Below are 20,515 nucleotides of genomic sequence, written 5' to 3' on the forward strand. Positions count from 1 at the left end.
TATTACTTTAGAGGTTTATCATATTGATCTGCAAAACCTGATGCCACATCCCTTATTTCGTCCTTGTCGGGGGGCTCAAAAGATTTTATGGAATGTCTTTATTTGGGTTAAGTCAGTATTCCAAAATATACGTGGATCCAAACTGGTCAAACTCTGACGAGGTCTATCAAGGTTAAAGATTTATGTGGACTCAGCCTACTTCAACGAGGAGAAAGTGAGGACTGCAAGTGCTGGATATCAGAGTCGATGATGTAGTGCTGGAAAAGCACAGCAGGTCAGGCAGTATTCGAGGAGCAAGAGAATTGACATTTTGGGCATAAACCCTTCATCACGATTCTATTTCAAGTCTTGCTGAGGTTAGCAATGCTGTGAATTTTGTTATAGACTTAGCTTGTGTTGAGTTAAGCAGCTCTGGAATCGTTCCCAGGACAGTCAAAGACTAAGCTACAACCAGGGGTTGGCCAGTTTTCCCATAATTCCACAAAACCAGATTACCAGATGGTGGCAGTGGTATCTGAAAGTATGTCACCAGCCCACTCCATGTGATTCAATTCAAACTAACTTCAGCTAGAGCTGTCAGAATTAACTGAATCCACTGTTCTCTTTGGAAATTCATAAAGCAATACAAATTTTCTCTGAAGTAGAAGGTAGGAAATCTTATGTCTCATTTGTCACTAAAAGACACCTCTCTCATTTACGATTTGGAGGTGCCAGTGTTGGACTAGGGTGTACAGAGTTAAAAATCACCAACAGGTTTATTTGGAAGCACTAGCTTTCCTTCATCAGGTGGTTGTGGAGTATAAGATCATAAGACACAGAATTTATAGCAAACATTTACAGTGTGACGTAACTGAAATTATATATTGAAAAGACCTGGATTGTTTGTTAAGTCTCTCAAATTTTAGATTGAACATGTCGGTTTCAGTTCTTTAATATGTAAATCCCAGAAATATTTTAAAATTACATTCTGAAGGATGTTGTGAAACTTGAAAGGGTTCAGAAAAGATTTACAAGGATGTTGCTGGGGTTGGAGGATTTGAGCTATAGGGAGAGGCTGAACAGGCTGGGGCTGTTTTCCCTGGAGCATCAGAGCCTGAGGGGTTACCTTATAGTGGTTTATAAAATTATGAGGGGCATGGATAGGATAAACACACAAAGGTCTTTTCCCTGGGATGAGGGATTCCAGAACTAGAGGCCATAGGTTTAGGGTGAGAGGGGAAAGATATAAAAGAGACCTAAGGGGCAACATTTTCACGCAGAAGGTGATGTGTGTGTGTGTGGAATGGGCTGCCAGAGGGTGTGGTGGAGTCTAGCATGATTGCAACATATAAAAAGCACCTGGATTGGCATATGAATAGGAAGGGTTTGGAAGGATATGGGCTGGGTGCTGGCAGATGGGACTAGATTGGGTTGGGATATTTGGTCGGCATGGACGCGTTGGACCGAAGGGTCTGTTTCCATGTTGTAAATCTCTATGACTCTCTGACTCTAAGTGAACGTATATATGGTGTGTGTGTGTGTTGGGGGGGTGGGGGGTGATTATGAGAGAGTGTGTATATGAATGTGAGTGTAAAGGGATATAAGTCTGTGAGGGATTGCGTGTGTGCGTGAGTGTGGGAGAGTATGTGTGAGTGTATTAGTGCTTTTATGACCTCTCAGGATCATCACATTCCCTCTCAGACTTCTCTCCAAAGAGAACAGTCCTAACCTCTACAACCTGTCCTCAATCCTGAAGTTTCTCATCCCTGGAACCAATTTTGAAAATCTCACCTGTACCTTCTCTAAAGCATTCAGGTCCTTCCCAAAAGATAGTGCCCATTTGGAAGGAGGAGAAGGAAAGAAAGACGCAAAGTGTATTAAGGAGGGAATTTCAGAGCTTAGCCACAAAGCAGTGACAGCATTGAATATCAGATATGTGCAAGTGTCAGAATTAGAGGGCACAGAGACCTTAGTGGGTTGTGGTGCTGGAAGAAGAGGACAAGGCCATGGAAAGAGCTGAAAACAAGAGTGAGAATTTTTTAATTGAAGCATTGCTTGACAGGGAGCCAATGTAGGGCTAATGGGATGAATGGACTGAGTGTAAATTAAGATCCAGACAGTAGGGTTTTGGATGGCAGGCGAGGGGGTAGTTAACATTAACCAGAGATTTTCTTGAGTTAAACATGTAAATGTTGGGGATACAAAAGCTAGTGAGGAGTAAAATAACTCCACAGAGGCCAGTACCCCACCACCAATTCCCCCTTTATTTATATGTGGAGAGTCCTTGACACTGATCCCGCTCCCTCAGAGCCAGCTCTCAGAGTGAGCAGAACTTCTTATATATAAACTCCCATTTATACCTGTCAGCCAGGGCTCCCTGATTGGACCAGATTAACAGCCCCAATCAGGGAACTCATATTCTATGAGTTCCAGCTGGCTAACCTCATTCCAATCACTGCAAGAGGGTGGGAAATTTGCAATGAGTAGTTGATCTCTCAACTCCTTTCCTCTATTTACAAGACACAAGCAGGAGTGTGATGGAATACGGTCTACTTGACTAGAAGAGTGCAGCTCCACAAACACTCAAGAAGTTGGACACCATCCAGGACAAAGCAGCCAGCTTGATTGGCACTGTCCAATGAAACTATTCTTGTTCATTATATTCTTGTACTATTTAGCAGTTCGTCACTATGAACTACTTGCTTCTTTAAGTTGATAAATCTTTACTCATGCATACATCCAGAGGCTAGCAATTAACAGGCATTAGTGGGAATAGTCAAAGGAAAAAGTAGCATGACATTCAGCAAGATCCTGAATTTACACTTAGAGCACTGCAACCTCTCTTAGTTTTTGTTTTCAGTCCATTAGTGGAGGAGAGGATTCAGAAAACCACTTAATATTTCTGAAGATGATAATTAATCTCAGACACTTAATCAGTTAAATTGCCTCACTGAATGTTGATTGTGAAAACAGCCTCTACCAACTGATGAAACAGGACAAAATCAGAACATTTAGTAAGTCTGAGGAATAATTTCTAAGTTTTTTTTAGTCAATTAGACTTACATTCGAAATTTATAACAAATGCAAATTTATTTTACAATTTTACAGAAATTGTACAATGTAAAAATAAGCTTTCTAGAATTTTGCTTTTAGCTCTGGAAGTTATGGAAACACTTATGATTTCATTTTAATTTACATATTTCAGCATGGCAAAATATGGTGATTGTGCTTTTTAATTCATCTTACTTAAAGCCAGTGAGTCATTGCAAGTTGCCTAGCAACAGGATGATGGTGTGTATCTGCCAGTCAATGCATATCTGACATTTAGTTGAGATTCAATCTGTGTTCTTTTGTTAACTCCTCAGAAACATAATGATGATCTACCTAAGACAGCCAGAAGAGCAAGCTAGTAACTAGTCTATCCATAAAAGATAAAATTAAAAGCAACCTGAACTACTCAGGAATTTGGGATAAGTGCTGCTCTAACAAAGCTCAAGGAGTTTGACACGACGCAGGACAAAGCAGCCCACTTGATTGGCACCACATCCACAATAACCCCACTGTCTTTACCACCAACACTCAGCAGCAGCAGTGTGCACCATCTACAACATGCACTACAGAAATTCACTGAAGCTCCTTAGACAGCACCTTCCAAACCTACAACCACTACTGTTTAGAAGGACAATGGCAGGAGATACAGGGGAACACCACCACCTGCAGGTTCCCGTCCCATGCACTCACCGTCCTGACTTGGAAATATATCACAATGCCTTCAGTGCTGCTGAGTTAAAATAATCGAACTCCCTCCCTAACAGCACTGCAGCTCTACCTACATCATATGCACTGCAGCGGTTCAAGAAAGCAGCTCACTATCATCTTCTCAAGGGCAACTTGCAGGAGAGGTGTTGAGCTAGTGGCATTTTCACTGGACTATTAATCCAGAGATCCAAGTAATGTTCTGGATTTAAAATATAGAATTAAGAGTCTAATGATGACTGTGAAACAATTGTCAAAAGTTTTTATTTTCACAACATACAATAAAATTTTAAAACTCTGTTTTCTGAACAAAAGTCTGCACTGAGGGAACCTTTCCTCATCAACTTATCTTTTTGTTTGAATTGATCTGTTATAAAACAAGTGAACAAGTGCTTTATTTGTGGTGATAGTTTTGTGTAGTTGTATTCAACGCTTCAAATTACTTAGAATTACGCAGATTAAATGGGCCATTCAGCCCATTGGTCAATGCTCTGTACAAATCTTTCCTCATTCTCTCCACCTCATCTTAACCTTTCAAGCCTTTTTCTATTTCCTTTTCTGTCTTGCCCTCATTTTTTGAAAACAACTCATCCACATTGGTGTGCAGTAAGTTACAGTGGCTCAGTGGCTAGCATTGCTGCCTCACAGCACCAGGAACCTGGGTTCGATCCCAGCCTTGGGCAACTGCCTGTGTGGGGTTTGCACATTCTCCCTATGTCTGTGTGGGTTTCCTCTGGGTGCTCCAGTTTCCTCCCACAATCCAAAGATGTGCAGGTTAGGTGAATTGTCCATAGTGTTCCAGAATGTGTAGGTTGTGTGCATTAGTCAGGGGTAAATGTGGAGTAATAGGGTAGGGGAATGGAAAGTCTTTGGAAAGTCTGTGTGGACTTGTTGGGCCGAAGGGCCTGTTTCTCCACTGTAGGGATTCTATGATTCTAAGTTCCACATTCTAAAAGCTCTCTGGTTAAAATAAACTCTCATTACTTTTTTTTCTATTGGATTTATTCATAACTATTATATTTTTAAGACTATGAGAAAGTGGAAGAGGAGTAGGTCCCCAAGCCTACTCTGCTGTTCAATAGGATCATGGTTGATTCAAAAGTACTCATATCCACTTTCCTGCCCTTTCCCTATAACCCTTGATTCTTCTACTAATCAAGAATTGCATCTATTTCAGCTTTAAATATATACAAGGACCCTGCCCCCACATCCCTCTGTGTCAAGGAATTCCAAAGATTCTAATTTAGATTCTCGGGGGTGGATAGCCAGTGTCTTTTTCCCACAGTGGAAGTGACAAATACCAGGGGTTTATGGTGAGAGGGGAAAGTTTAAAGGAGGTGTGTGAGGCAAGATTTTTTACGCAGAGGTTGGTAGGTGCCTGGAACACATGGCCAGGGGAGTTGAGAGAAGCAGATACATTAACAAAGTTAAGACGCATTTAGATAGGCACATGAACAGGCAAGGAATTGAGGGATACAGACAACCTGCAGACAGATGAGATTCATCTAGAATTGCATCATGGTTAGTACAGATGTGGTGGGCCAAAGGGCTTGTTCTTGTGATGTACGAATCGATGTGATATTAATAGGTTGATTAGAAAATATCTACCCTGAGGTACTGTGATGGGGTGCTCATGTGGTACAGTGGTAATGTACCTACCATTGAGACAGGAGACCCAGGCTCAAGTCCCATCTGCCTCAGATTTGTGTCATGGCTTGTGTGAACAGACTGAGTAAAGAAAATCTTACCCTGAGGTACTCCTTCAGAGTTGTCCTGGAACTGAGATGGCAGACCACAACCGTCTTCCTTGGTGTTAGATACGACTGCAACCAATGGAGAGATTCCCCCAATTCACGCTGATTTCCTAGAGCTTGACTCAACAATTGACCAGGTGATGACTGCAGCCAATTATAAGTTTGTGACTTCCCCTTTTTTAAAACAATTTCAACCCATTTCCAAGGTATGGAAATCAGATGGTGATTATTGAAAATTGATCATCCATATTTTACCAATATATGATAATTTGGTAGCGTGTTTGACAGAAACATTACTTCTTAGTGTTAGAATCCACAAAATAAGAAATCATTCTTAATCCCTGCCTCAAAAGTCCTTTTCTTTTGTGGGGCCTAGAGGGGCCTGGGCAAACAAGTTGAAAACAACTTTTTCATTTCAATTTGGGCTTCTTGGCTGAAGCTGAATTGGTAAAGTAGGTATGCCTGAGCAAGAAAGAAGACAGCTTGGTGTTGTCAAAAAGAGGTTAGGTCAATGTAAGGAGTTTAGTATATTTCTAAACCAGAGTGGTCAAAATTGGGAACAGGTTATTTGAAGCTGAGAAAGTTTATACTCAGTTATATGATGAATCAATGAAGAGACGACCAGATTTTCATAAGCAGGAATGGAGGCTGAAACTAAATCTATTCTTATGTGAGACAGAGAGGGCATTCTCTGTCATGTTTGAGTACAATAAAAAGATTTTAAGTTTAATGGATTGTATTTTCACTCTGTGTTTCAAAATCTTTCAATATATATCATATGGCTTATTCTGTTTTATCTTTTTTTACATAATAAACTTATTTTATTGTCAAAAACAAATCTGCAACAATATATTGTTTTGCCTCAGTTAGAGACCATGTTAAAACCAAATGAAATCAAAATGTAATCTATCAAAGCAGATTGCTGTCTGCAATCTGATTTGCCCAGTTCTAGTATCAGCTGAGATTTGGCAGAACATCTGAATTCACTGGGTTTAACAGGGAGTTGTGTCTTTCTTTTCATAATAAAGGGTACATTATGGTTCTGGGCATAAAACAGTTGTATCGTGGTAAAGGTTATTGCACAGGAATTTGAATGTTAATAAGAGTTTTCTGAAAGTGGAAAATACCAAAGCAGATTATTTGAAACTTTGAACTAAAGCTAAACTGAGAGAGCGGTTTTTGAGAAGATTTGTAGCTCAGGTTGATGATAAGTGTGTAAGTTAGCTCGCTGAGCTTGCAGGTTCACTTTCAAATGTTTCGTCGCCATACTAGGCAACATCATCAGTGAGGGTCTCCGGTGAAGCACTGGTGGTATGTCCTGCCTCTCTATTTATACGTCTTGGTTTCTTAAAGGAGGTGATGTCATTTCAGGTTCTCTCTAAATCAGTGCGTTCATTTTTTTTATAATATATTTTTATTAAGAAAAAATTAGATTTTTAAATATTACAACAAATACAAAACAATGCAATTCAAAACAGTACAAAAATAGTACAAAACTAAACCCAAATAATAAAAACATTCCCCAACCCACCCTCCTATACAAATGTATAAACATATATAGAGAAGTATAAAATTTAAAAAAAAACTAAACTAGCTATTTAACTAATTAAATAAATACCTAACAACAAATAAATAAATAGTAATAACTCAGCCCAACCAAACAAAACACTCATACACTCACAGTTCCTCCTCCCTGGATATTGGACTCATGAAACACAATCGTTACGGCTATGTAAAAGCCCTTGTTAGTGTGGCAGGTAAATCTGTGTCCAGGTATTTCAAAAAGGGTTGCCATGTCTTGTAACAATTCTCAGTTTTGTGGTGTACCATATTTGTGAGAAAATCCAGGGGAATATGCTCCATAACAATCTTCCGCCAACCCAACAGGCCTGGGGGGGGTTTTCTGATATCCAACCTAGCAAGATATTCTTCCTTGCACAGAATGTAAGAATATTGAAAAGTTTTGCCTTATGCGAGTCTGCAGGAAATACAATGGGTAGGCCCAAAAGGAGCGAAATAGGGTCCTTCTCCACCCTCACACCTAAACTCCTCTCCATTGCACCCACCACAGCACTCCAATATATTTGAAGCCTGTCATAAGACCAAAGACACTGGATAAGAGTACCCGTACAGACCTTGCACTTGGGGCATGCTGAAGATACCCCTGGTTTAAATTTTGACAAACGGTCTGTGGCTAAGTGGACCCTGTGGAGAATCTTCAACTGTAAAGCATGGGCCCTATTGCAAATTGATATCTTCCTTGCATTCTCCCAAATATCCTCCCATGCCTCTGAAGAAACTTCAACACACAGCTTGCAAAGTCGATCAGACTCATCTGAGGTGGCACCCCCCAATTGGTAATATAGAGTACTGACAGAGAGTGTACTCTTAGCCCTTAGTACCCCTCTTTCTATGTCAGATTTGTAGGGATCAGTCAAAAGTGTGGTCCTTTTTTGAATAAAATCCCTAACTTGAAAAAAACGAAAGAGGTCTCTATTAGGTAACTCGTACTTCCGTACTAACTGATCGAAGGACATCATTACATCTCCCTCAAATAAATCACCCATGCAAGATATACCCCTAGCTGCCCAATGTTTACATCCTGAATCTATCATACCTGGTTGAAAACTCGGCATACCCACTAAAGGCATAAACAAAGATGTTTTGCCAATATTACCTTCCCTCTGCCGAATTGCCCTCCATGCTTTAACAGTATTGATGACTATTGGGTTATGGCAATATTCCCTAACTGTCCTCACCTTGTCCAAAAACAGCAAACTGGTCAGGGGGCACCTTGCCTGGGAGACTTCGATATCTATCTAGCCATATTGAAAGAGGGTCCCCACAAACTCAATCACTTACGTAGGTCAAAAGCAAGCTTAATTGGTAATTTTTAATGTCCAGAAGGTCTACTTCCCCCAATCTGTGAGGCAACTGCAGTTTGGCTAATTTAATGAGGGGCCGTTCATGGTGCCAGATAAAGGAGCTGAAGCAACTGTTCAGTCTCCTGAGTATTTGTTTATTGAAAATCAGGGGGAGCATCCATTTAGGGTATAGCAAACAGGGGAGAATATTCATCTTAATAAGTGCTATCCAACCCAACCATGAGACTGGAAGTGCCTCCCACCTTTGGAGATCTTGTTTAATTTTTTCAAATAATTGAGTAATCCAGAACTGGAGTAATGAATATGCCCAAATACACAAACCCCCCCCCCCTGTGACCACCTACATGGGAATCTATAGTCACTCTCAAGAGCCAACTCTTTCATAAGACCACCCATAGGCATAGCCTCTGATTTAGCAAAATTAATCTTATACCCTGAAAAAGCACCAAACACGTGAATGCATTGTATCAGGCAAGGCACTGAGACTGCTGGATTTGTCAAGAAAATTAGAACATCATCTGCATACAGTGAGATCTTATGTAATTTTGACCCCACTTCTGGAGCTGATATATTGAGATCCCCACGAATGGCCTCTGCCAACGGTTCAATCACCAACGTAAAAAGTAATGGTGCCCCTAGAAATATTAAAATTGCTTGATCGTATCCCGTTGGTAATGACCGCAGCGAGAGGTACACTGTAGAGAACCTTTACCCATCTTATGAAAACTTCGCCCAGACCAAACCGGTCTAGAGTATAGAAAAGGTACGGCCACTCAACTCGGTCAAATGCCTTCTCTGCATCTAAAGAAATCACCAATCCCTGTTTTGACTGCTGTTGGCATGCTTGAATTACGTTAAGCAGCCTCCTAACGTTATTGGAGGATCTTGACCCTTTATGAAGCCCGTCTGATCCTCTTTAATAATAGAGGGTAACACAGTCTCCAGCCTTAATGCAAGAGCCTTAGAGAGGATCTTAAAGTCCACATTTAAGAGCGAGATGAGCCTGTATGAAGCACAGTCTTCCGGATCCTTCCCTTTTTTAAGGATAAGTGAAATATTGGCCTCTCTCAGAGATGGTGGGAGACAAACATGACTGTATGAATCATTAAACATATTCAGCATTGGGCCTGACAGTATACTTATAAATTCCTTATAGGATTCGCTGGGAGGTCCATCAGGACCGGGCACCTTTCCACTCTGAAGCTGCCTCACAGCTTCCTGCACTTCTTGCTCTGATAATGGGGCATTGAGAAAGGACTGTTGTTCGGGAGTCACACCCGGGAGCTTCAGATCTCTAACAAAGGATTCCATTTTGGCCTGCCACTCCTCACAATTCTCAGACTGATATAATTTAGAGTAGAATCTCTGGAACGCCACATTAATCTTTTTAGAATCATGTTAGGTTCCCAGACCCTTCCCTAATCGCTGTAATGGTTTGTGGGGCACTTCTCTTTCTGGCAAGGTATGCTAAGTATTTGCCTGGCTTGTCACCATGCTCATATAACCTTTGCTTTGTAAAAGCCAGCTCCTTCTTTGCCGTCTGCGTGAGCACGGAATTTAGTGCAGACCACAGTGCCGTAATCCTCTGTAGTTTGACCAACGAGGGTCTGTCAAAATAGGCCTTCTCAGCTGCTTCAAGGAGACGTTGCTGCTCACCCTTCTGCCGCTTCCTACTTGTGGAATATGAAATAACTAACACTCTGGCATAAGCTTTGGCAGTTTCCCAGAGAACAGATGAGCTATCAACCGAACCTATGTTGATGTTTAGGAATGCCCGAAATTCCCTAGAGAAATACTCCACAAACTTGCTGTCCATGAGAATAAAGGGGTCCATTCACCAGTACCTTGAATCCACTGCAACATCCTTAATTTTAACCATGAGGTACACTGGAGCATGATCAGAGATGACAATATTACCAATCGCACAGGGTGCCACCAGACCCAGGGTTACCGCAGGGGTCAGAAAAAAAATCAATCCTCGTGTGACATCTATGCGGATTGGAGAAAAACGTGAAATCCCTACCTGTAGGGTGGAGACACCTCCAGATGTCCACCAATCCTAATTCCCCACACAAACCCAACAACTGTTTAATTTGTGCAGAGGGTATTGAGGGACCTTTAGCAACCTGTCTACTGTGGGGTCCATGAGGCAGTTAAAATCTCCCCCTATAATGATGTGCCGAGACTTGAGACTTATCAGTTTAGAAAAAGCATCTACAAAAATTTAAGAGGATGAGCTGGGGGACAATAAACATTTAAAATGCCATATTCTTCCTCATTTATCAAGGCTTTAAGAATTACAAACCTCCCGTATGTGTCTTTAACACATTCCAACAACTTAAATGAGAGATTTTTCCTAACCAATATAGCCACTTCCCTACTTCTGGTATGAAATAATGAAAAATAAACTTGGTCAAAGCCATTCTGCTATAATTTCAAATGCTCCTTGCCATCCAAATGTGTCTCCTGTAGCAAAGCAACATCCACCTTCTCCTTTCTAAGACTCAAGAGTACCTTCTTCCTCTTAATTAGTGAGTGACTTCCCTTGATATTCCAGGTACACCATTTAATCAAATCATTAGCCATAACCTTCTGCAATTACATTTAAATTCCAGAGAGGAGGAACCCGAACCACAAATTGCTGAGCCTTAGTGTTGCATGATCCACCAAACATAAAAACTACATAAACTAAAACCACTACATTTAACAAACATACAAAATTATTAAAAATAAAAAAACAACAAAAACCAGAAAACAAACCAACATATAAAGCGCCAATAGCGCTGAGTAGGGGAACTCACCCCCTGCCCAGAGTGGGCAACTACCCATCCCGAACTGCTGATAAATCATCTCAACTACCTTCACTTCTCCCAGCTAGAGCCACATCACAAGCACAAGCTAAAAAGAATAAACACTCCATAGAATATCAATATGAATTTAAAAAACATTCTTTTATTTAAAAAAAGGAGAATAAATACCCCACCCATCCTTTGGCATGTCCTAACTTATAAATTTAAAATGTACATCTTAACCACCGCCAGACATAGTTTGAATCAAATTATTACCCGTAGAGGTAAAAAAAAGGGGAAAAACAAAGCTCCAACCGGGTTTCCTCCATTTCTGTTACAGAATGATAAACGCATACCCAAGCAACGATAGTTATACATACTACAATTGTTTAACTTAGATTAGTTTGTCCACAAAGCCTCTTGCCTTCTCCGATGTGTCAGAGATGCATGGATCCATCTAAGGTGATCTGAAGCACTGCCGGATATCTCAAGGAGTACTGAATCCCAAGTTCCTTCAATCTTCTCTTGACACCATCATACGATTTTTGTTTCTGGATCACTGCCGCAGAAAAACATGATCTTAGTCCCCTCATAAATTAGGGCCTTTGGATCCTTCCCTTGGAGTCTGGAAGCCTCCATGACTCTCTCCTTATTCCGGTAATGATGGAACCACACCAGGAAAGGACGAGGGCGTTGACCCAGACCCGACCTCCGTGCTGTGACCCGGTGAGCTCTCTCTATCTTCAATCCTCTCATGCCAGTCTCCAAGACAAGGAATTTCGGAAGCCAATCTTCAACAAATTCCGCAGGCCACTCACCTTCCTTACCCTCAGGCAGACCGATGATCCGAATGCTTTTTCTCCTGCCCGTTTTCAAGATCATCCACTTGGTCACGCAAATTACGAACCTGCGTCTTCAGGGCTTGGATCTCTTCTTTGAATGAACTGGCATCAGCTTCCACCGCTGTGACCCTGTGCTCCACCTCATCCGTCCTCTTCTCCAGGTCTCCCAGCTGCAGCTCATGCTTCTGCAGCATGAGAGAGACTGGAGCCAGCTTATCTTCAATCTGTTTCCCCAACATCTCGCGAGATTTCGAGAGCTGGTTCACCAGGTCTTGGAGAGTAATCTGCTCTGAGGCTGCTGCAGGCTGAACTGCAGGCCCGGCCTCAGATGCTCCTCCTCCCTTTTTAGGCATTTCTGGACAGCTGAAAATACAGATAAGTCAATTTTTAAATGTTTCTTGGGGCTCCACAATCTTTCCAACACCAAGAAATCCTGATGACCTGGGTTGGGTGGGTTAAAGGACTCCTGCTCCTGCTGCGATGCGAAGCTCTGCAGTGTGATCTTCTCAGATCGCCGCCATCTTAGATCCCCCTCAGTGTGTTTATTGATGGAGTTCTGGTTAGAATGCCATGTCTCTAAGAATTCTTCTCTGCGTCTTTGTTTTGCCTGTCCTAGGATGTGTGTGTTGTCCAAACCAAAGTCTTTGTCTATATGTATGGAAACTAGTGATAGTGGGTCATGTCTTTTAGTGGCCAGTTGGTGTTCATGCATCCTGGTGGCACGTTTCCTGTTAGTTTGTCTGATGTAGGTGTTTTTGCATGGTATTTTGTAAGTGACGTTAGTTTTGCTGGTGGTATGTATTGGATCCTTTAGGTTCATTAGTCGCTGCTTATAGGTGTTGGTAGGTTTCTGGGTTACCATGATACCAGCTGGGTCTGAGTAGTCTGGAAGCCATTTCTGATCTGCCTTTGTTGTAAGGTCATGTGGCTATAGCTTTTGGTTGTGTTGTGTCTGCTTGTTCAAGTTTGTTTCTGCAGAATTGGTAGGTTGTTTATTAGGTACCAGCAATTCTTGAAAACATTGTATAGATATTTTTCTTCTGCTTTTTGTAGTTTTTGGGTGCTGCAGTGTGATGTAACTTATTGAAATGACGCAGCTGCATCAAGACATAGAGAGGCGGGACATACCACCAGCACATCACCAGAGACTCTCACTGATGATGTTACCTAGTATGGTGACAAAGTATCTGAAAACAAACCTTCAAGCTCAGCAAGCCAATTTACATACCTAAACTGAGAGGATTAGCATTTAAATTGAAAAGTAGGATTGCACAGGGAGACAAGGTAGCTCAAGTGACGATCCACAAAATTTAGAACCTGAAATTGGGGTATCACATTTAGACTCCTCTAAATACAGATAGAAATTAAAGATCTTGAGTTGGAATGGAAACAGAAAATGAGGGACAGGGAATGAAGAAAATTTGAAATGGAAAGGGAGAAAAAATAGAGCGAGATGGATTTTTTAAAAAAAAATTTGGCTCCAAAAGGCATAAGGAAATGAGGGAACATGAATTGGCCGTGGACCAGCTTACAGCAAAGGAAGAAAGAATCAGTAGCTCAGGAGGATATTTCTTTTTCTGATAAGGGATTTGATTTAATCAAAAATCTATGCTTCATGCCTAAATTTAATGAGGATGGAGTCAAACGGTATTTTATCTCTTTTGAGAATCCAATTGGATAAATGAAGAGGCCTAGAGATTGTTGAACCTTAATGTAAGAATGTTTTAATAGAATAACAATCATAGTTGTACCTATCAAACTGGGATACACAATCTATGATTGTTATGAAACTGTCAAACCAGCAAACATCATTGCCTGTGAGCTAGTGCCTGAAGCTTATCAATTAAAATTTACAATGACAAAAAAGAAATTTAATTAATGTTGCAAGGGAAAAAAAAGTAGATGGGATAAGTGGTTTAGATCACATGAATTAGAGGAAATCTTTGAGTGTGTAGGAAAATTGTGACAATTGAAGAATTCAGAAATAGCACTGAACCCATTTCCCAGCAACATCAGTAATTTGCCCTCAATTCCATAGGCTTCCACCTTAGTTAACAGTCTCTTGTGTGGGACTTTATCAAATGCTTTCTGGAAGTCAATGTAAACGACATCAATAGGCTTACTCAGCCACCTCTTCAAAAACTTAAATGAGGTTTATCAGGCATGCCCGAATCTTCATGAATCCATGTTGGCTTTCCCTGATTAACTGAAAACTTTCAAGGTGTTCAGTTACCCCATGCTTGATTATAGGCTCCAATAATTTCCCATTATTAGGATAACTGGTCTGTAACTCCCTAGCTTTCTTCTTTTGTGAAGAACAACGTTGTGAGCACATTTCTTCCAGGAGCATGCTTTACTCTCATCACCACTGAAAGAAACTCCATAGAGTCTGGTATCCCGTCATGGAGTCTCCATTTACTTACACATGGAGAGTCCTTGACATTGATCTAGCTTCCTCAGTGCCAGCTCTCAGAGTGAGCAGAACCTCACCGGGACTATCTCAGACACCTCCTCGGATGCTGTCTGACCTGCTGAGCTTTCCCAGCACCACACACTCAACTCTGATCTGCAGTCCTCGCTTTCTCCATAAGAAATAGGCCAGTCAGCCCATCGAGTCTGCTCATTCAATGAGACCACAGCTGATTTGATAATCCTCAATCCCACTTTCCTGCCTTTTCCCTATAACTCTATTCCCTTACAGATTAGAACAAATTTGTCTTTAATATACTTAACAATCCAGCCTCAACAGCCATCTACAGTAAAGAATTCCACAGATTCACCAATTTCTGAGAGAAGAAATTCTTTCTCAAGTGTTTTAAATGTGTGGCCCTTTATTCTGAGATAGAATCGTAGAATCCCTACAGTGTGGAAACAGGCCATTTGGCCCAACAAGTTTATACTGACCCGCTAAAGAGTAACCCACCCAGACTCATTCCCCTATCCTACTGCTCTACATTTCCCCAGACTTATGCAAAAAAACTACACATCCCTGAAATACTATGGGCAATTTAGCATGGCCAATTCATCTAAGCTGCACATCTTTGGAATGTGAGAGGAAACCCACACAGACACTGGGAGAACATGCAAACTTCACACAGACAGTAACTCAAGACTGGAATCAAACCCAGGTCCCTGGCGCAGAGAGGCAACAGTGCTAACCACTGAGCAGCCTACAGAAAGATCATACCTTCTGGTCCTAGACTCTCTCACAAAGGGATGGGGGAGTAATTTTCCTGCATTTACCCTGTCAGGTTTCTGAACAATCCCTGAATGCCTCAATTAAGGTCACCTCTCATTCTAATGAATAGAAACCCCACCTCTCCTCATAAGACAGTCCCTCCATAATTGGTATCTGCCTAATGAACCTTCTCTGGAGTACCTCAGATACTAATCCTTCCCTCGATAAAGGGGACCAAAACAGTGCACAGTATTCTAATTGGGATCCAACTAGTGCCTTGTAGTTTTAGCAAAACCTACCAACATATACATTCCATTCTGTTTGAAATTAAGGCTGGCATTCCAGTTGCCTTCCCTGTTACTCACTGAATATGGATACTAGCTTTCTGAGATTCTTGCATTCAAACACAAAAGACTAGACTGCTGGCTTTCTTTCCAAAAGAATGTCTGTAACTCAGTGGATTTTTATACCCATGTATTAGCCTCATGCTCACCATTACTGATATTATCTTTTTATTCCAAATTATTCAATTAGCTGAAATCAATTCTCAAACCATGGCACAATCTGGATTCGAGTCGCAGACTTATAAACTACTTAACCACTATGCTACCAGAAGCTAGTGACTGAAGTACACTAGAGAACTGCCTTAGGACCATTTACTTTCGTGTATGCATCACAAACAAGATTTCCTAGGCAGTAGATAGTAAAATTGGAGTTGCTCAAATTCAGAAGTTGTCTCTAATGAAATTAGACCAGTTAACAAGGTGATGTATTGAGAAACGGAACTTTGGTTTCAGTAGTCTGTGCATTACAGGGTAAACACCTGGAAACTCCATAGTCTTCTGAAGGTACAGCGTACATTTTGAGGAAAGGGTTGGACTCGATAAGACAGGAGATGGCTCAAAATAAACTAAACTTGTGAAAGCAAGAGACTGATAAAGCTGGTCTAGAGAAATTCTCCACATGGAAAAAAAAATACAACCACAAAGAACATAACAAATAGGAGATTGAGGCTGTGCTAATTCAAAGAAAAACATATTAAATTGCTGCAAAAGATGGTTGAAGTAAACAGAAGATGGGTTCAAAGACGGCCAGATAGTGTTTTTCCAGAAAATGCATGAACACAGCTTTGGTGACTGTTCAACCCCAAATGTGTTCAGAAACTCAAATTACAAGCAGTAAGGCCAAAAATATTATTTTATGTATATTTTATTTTGTAATATGATTGACAAGTGTCAACTTTCTAACATCATTTTTTAAACTTGGTCATCCTAAAAGTAAAAAGTACAATATTCAAAAATGTTTTAAACAAAAATATATACTTATAAGTAAAACAAAAACAAGTATTGAACAAAGAATGTTAACAAAAAAGAACATTCCAGCAAGACCGCTTCTTGTAAATCCAACACTGGCCCACCAAGGACTGCAATTTGAATCCACTATCTCCAAGATATCTTCCTGATTTCACTGGTATAAACATCAATCTTAAAATACAGTACTTCAAAGCAGTTTCAAACAACTGCTATAATTCAGTCCACTCGAGCTTCTTTTCTTTAGGTACCAAAGAAGATTGCAGTGAGAAATCGAGGTTTGTTTGTCTTCTTATAGCAGCTTTTCAAATGCAAACACCAAGTAAATACCTGAGAAGAAAGCATGCAACAAAAATGGATTATTGTGACTCTAATGCCAACACATTTTCAGATTCAAATGAAACTAACAGGAGGAAAATGGATGTCAATATTTTGAAAAATAGGTTACTCTATAACTGTTACACCATAATAGGACTATGAAACACGAATCCAAACATTGGAGGCAGGTTGGGATTGAGCATAAAAAGGAAAGCATTTGCATTTACATTGTACTTTTCACATGCGGACTTCTCAAACTTTACAGCCAAGTAGGTGCTTATGAAGAAGAGTCATTGTTACAGTAGTTAAAAAGATGGCATAGTGGTAACGTCACAAAAACAGAAATTGTTGGAAAAGCTCAGCGGGTCTTGCAGCAACTGTGGACAGAAATCAGAGTTAACGTTTTGGATCAATTGACCCTTCCTCAGAACGCCAATACCCCAGACAAACACTAGCTGGTGGAATTTAAATTCAAATTAATAAACAAATCTGGAATAATAAAGTGGTCTCAGTGTTGTCAATAAAAAACTCCATCTCATTCACTATTAACCTTCCTGGAAGGAAATCTATCAACACATGACCCCAGAAGTAGGGCAATATAGTTAACACTTTAATATCTTCTAAAATGGCCAAGCAAGCGACTCCGTTCAACAAATGTCAGAGATGCCCACATCCTACCAAAGACTATTTAAAAAATTAAGATGTCAGATTAAGGAATAAGACACCGATGGTTATCGCTACCCAAAACATTTTATTCAACTACCTATTGATATTCAACAAAACAAAACCTACTGCCATTCACAGCCTCTCACTACCCAAACTTTTTTAAAGCCAATGAAGTACCCTATTAAGAATAGTCACTGCTGTGAGAAATATTTGAGCTAATTTGTACAAATCAACAAGCCACAAAAACCAACACGGTAATGAGCATATGTTTTTCTTTGTGATGTTGGTAAAGGAATAAATATGGCCAGGACATCAGAGAAGTCCCATGCTCTTCTTGAAAACAAAATGTGCCATGAGATCTGTTACATCCACCTTGGTGTAATATCTCACTCAAAAGATGACACTTCCTACACAGAAAACTCTCTCATAACAGTAGTGCATCAGAATACCAAATTGATATTGGTACTCATGTCTCTGAAGTGGGTTTTAAACACACACAGCCACAGCCAGCTGATGAACAACTTGTCACTTTCCTTAAAATGAAAACAAAAAATGAAGAAAACACAATTGGAATGAGCTGGTCAGTCAGATATCAAACTGGTCAAATGTGCACTTCTGTCAAATGTCTTCATAGAATCACAGAATAATTACGGCAGTCAAGGAGGGCATTCATTCGGGGTCTCTTTGACCTATTCACACTTCTTTCCAAAAACTCTACAAATTTCTCTACTCTTCAGATAAATAAGAAACTCCATTTCAAAAGCTAAGATATTATCTGCTTCCAATACACTCAGGGAGTGCATTCCAAATCGTAACATCCTGAGTGAAAGTTTCTTTCATGTCACCATTGCTTCGCTTGCTAATTATCCCGCTGGTTTTCTGTCCTTTACCCAATAGAAACCAATGGCTAGACACCTCAATTTTAAGCACATCTATTTTATCTCCTTTCAATTGTCTGTTCCCCAACAAGAATACCCCAGACAATCCAACCATGTACCTAAAGTCTCTCAGGCCTTGGATCATTTTAATAGATTTCCAGTTGAGGCTGACCTTTTATAAAGGTTCAGCATAGCTTCTTTGCTTTGGCACTCTCTGCCTCCACCTATTAAACCCAGGATTCCCTAAACCTTATTAACCACATTCTCAATCGGGCCTGCCACGTCTAACATTTATGCACACTTACCCACAAATCAAACAGCTCCTGCATTCTCGCAAGAATGATATCCTTTACTTTATGTTGTGTTTTCACAATGTTAACAGCAAAACATCCTTCAACAGGACTGGGAGGAGTGTGCAGCAGGTCAGTGTCACTGTGCAACAGACTGGGAGGAGAGTGCAGCAGGTCAGTGTCACTGTAACAGACTGGGAGGGGTGTGCAGCAGGTCAGTATCACTATGAAGCGGTCTTCGGGAGCAGACCTGGTGAGGGGCCCAGGACATAAACAAAGGATAAAAATTTCTTTTCTTGTCTACAGACTCCTAACTTGACAAGAAGCCAGGTGGAGCAGTAGTACAGCAAACATGGGAATGAATAGCGACTGCAGAGTTTCCCGATAAAAGCCTGAGGGACATGGCCCAGATCAAGTTCAGTCAGATCAGCAGCTACACCCCTAAAGTGACCCTGCCAAGATTTGGAAAGACTGACAACAGTGACATCAGCACAAAGCAGCGAACTAATTGGCAATTAGTGAGGAAGTTGTTTTTATCCACTTTAAGAAAAAGAGTTCAAGCTTCTTTCCAAAACAATTTTCTACTTGGCTTAAATTTAGGAAAGGAGTTTGTTTTAAACTGAAGGGGAGTTCAGTCCCACGTATTACACACCCTGCAGTATGTGGAAAATCTTAGATATTCCGGACAGACCGGATGACGACATCTGCAGGTAGGGCCACCGGTTTGATCGGCATGATCACTGAGTTTTGGAGCTGGAGGCACAGCGGTGCATCCATGAGGCTGAGTGTTATATGGATAGCATTTTAAGATGTAGTCACCCTTGCAGCTCAAGGGGTTGTAGTCAGGTTTGGAACCGACTCCCAATAGTCAGAACAAGAGACGTAGGCAGATAGTCAGGAAAGGCCTACACTGCAGCTCTAGTTTTACTCTGTCAGAAACTGGAGTGGGAGATAGTTCCTCTGAGTCAGAACCCAACTGCACAAAGGGTAAAGGAAGGAAAGATTGGGGAAAAGGAAAGACCGAAGTAGTAAATTGTGGGCGGTGACAGAAGATGTAGCTGATTTTAAGTAAATATTTCAACTCTGTATTCAAAATAGAGAAGAATGATGGAAGTCAGTAAAGTGTACTGTGATATTTCTAAACAAATTACAATTGACAGGGTAGTGGTAACAGTAGACTTAAAAACTGGATAAGTCCCAGGCCGAGATGAAATGGATCACAGGTGCTTACGGAGGCAAAGGAGAAGATTAGTAGGATTAGACGACCTAATACCAGTGGTAGGGAAACTACTGAAAACAAAATTGATTGAGAGAATTAATCAATCTATATAGAAAGGCAAGGATTAATCAAGGATATTCAGAATTGCTCTGTCAGGGAGTTCATGTCGGATAGGTTTGAATGGCTTTTGAGAAGATGACTACAGCTGTTGATAAAACCACAGTTGAGATAGGTCGGCTGGACTTCAGCAAGGGTTTTTGTTAGGTCTTGTCTGAGAGACTGGTCAAGTAGATAAGAATCCACAGGACCCAGGGCAGTTTGGCAAACTGGATACAAAATTAGCTGACTGGCAGTGACAGAGATTGTTGTTGTTGTGACTGGAAGTCGGTTTTCACTGGTATGCCATAGGGTTTCGTGCTAAGTCCCTTGCTGTTAGTACTGTACATTATAATCTAGACATGAATCTAGGTGGATTGATCAGCAAGTTCACACGTGACAAAAACTGGCATAATACATAGTGAGGAGGAAAACCTTAGATTACAGGACAATGTAGAAGAGCTGGTCAGACAGGCAGAAGACAGACAAATGGAACATAATCCTGAAAAAGTGAGAAGTGATGCATATTAGAAGGATAAACGAAGCAAGGGAGTA

The 20,515-nt window shown here is 40.7% G+C and overlaps 1 protein-coding gene across 1 annotated transcript in view; it reads right to left on the minus strand.

Annotated features, from left to right (window-relative positions):
• Positions 1 to 16,376: 16,376 nt before the first annotated feature.
• Positions 16,377 to 20,515, minus strand: part of rnmt (RNA (guanine-7-) methyltransferase) — a 47,687-nt gene continuing 43,548 nt past the window's right edge. The window contains exon 10 of the mRNA XM_072569789.1: positions 16,377 to 16,823. Coding sequence (XP_072425890.1) covers positions 16,786 to 16,823 — 38 coding nt within the window. The 3' untranslated portion in view covers positions 16,377 to 16,785. The remainder of the gene's footprint in view (positions 16,824 to 20,515) is intronic.

The sequence above is a fragment of the Chiloscyllium punctatum genome, chromosome 5, assembly GCF_047496795.1.
Source record: "Chiloscyllium punctatum isolate Juve2018m chromosome 5, sChiPun1.3, whole genome shotgun sequence".
NCBI classification, from domain to species: Eukaryota; Metazoa; Chordata; class Chondrichthyes; order Orectolobiformes; family Hemiscylliidae; genus Chiloscyllium; species Chiloscyllium punctatum.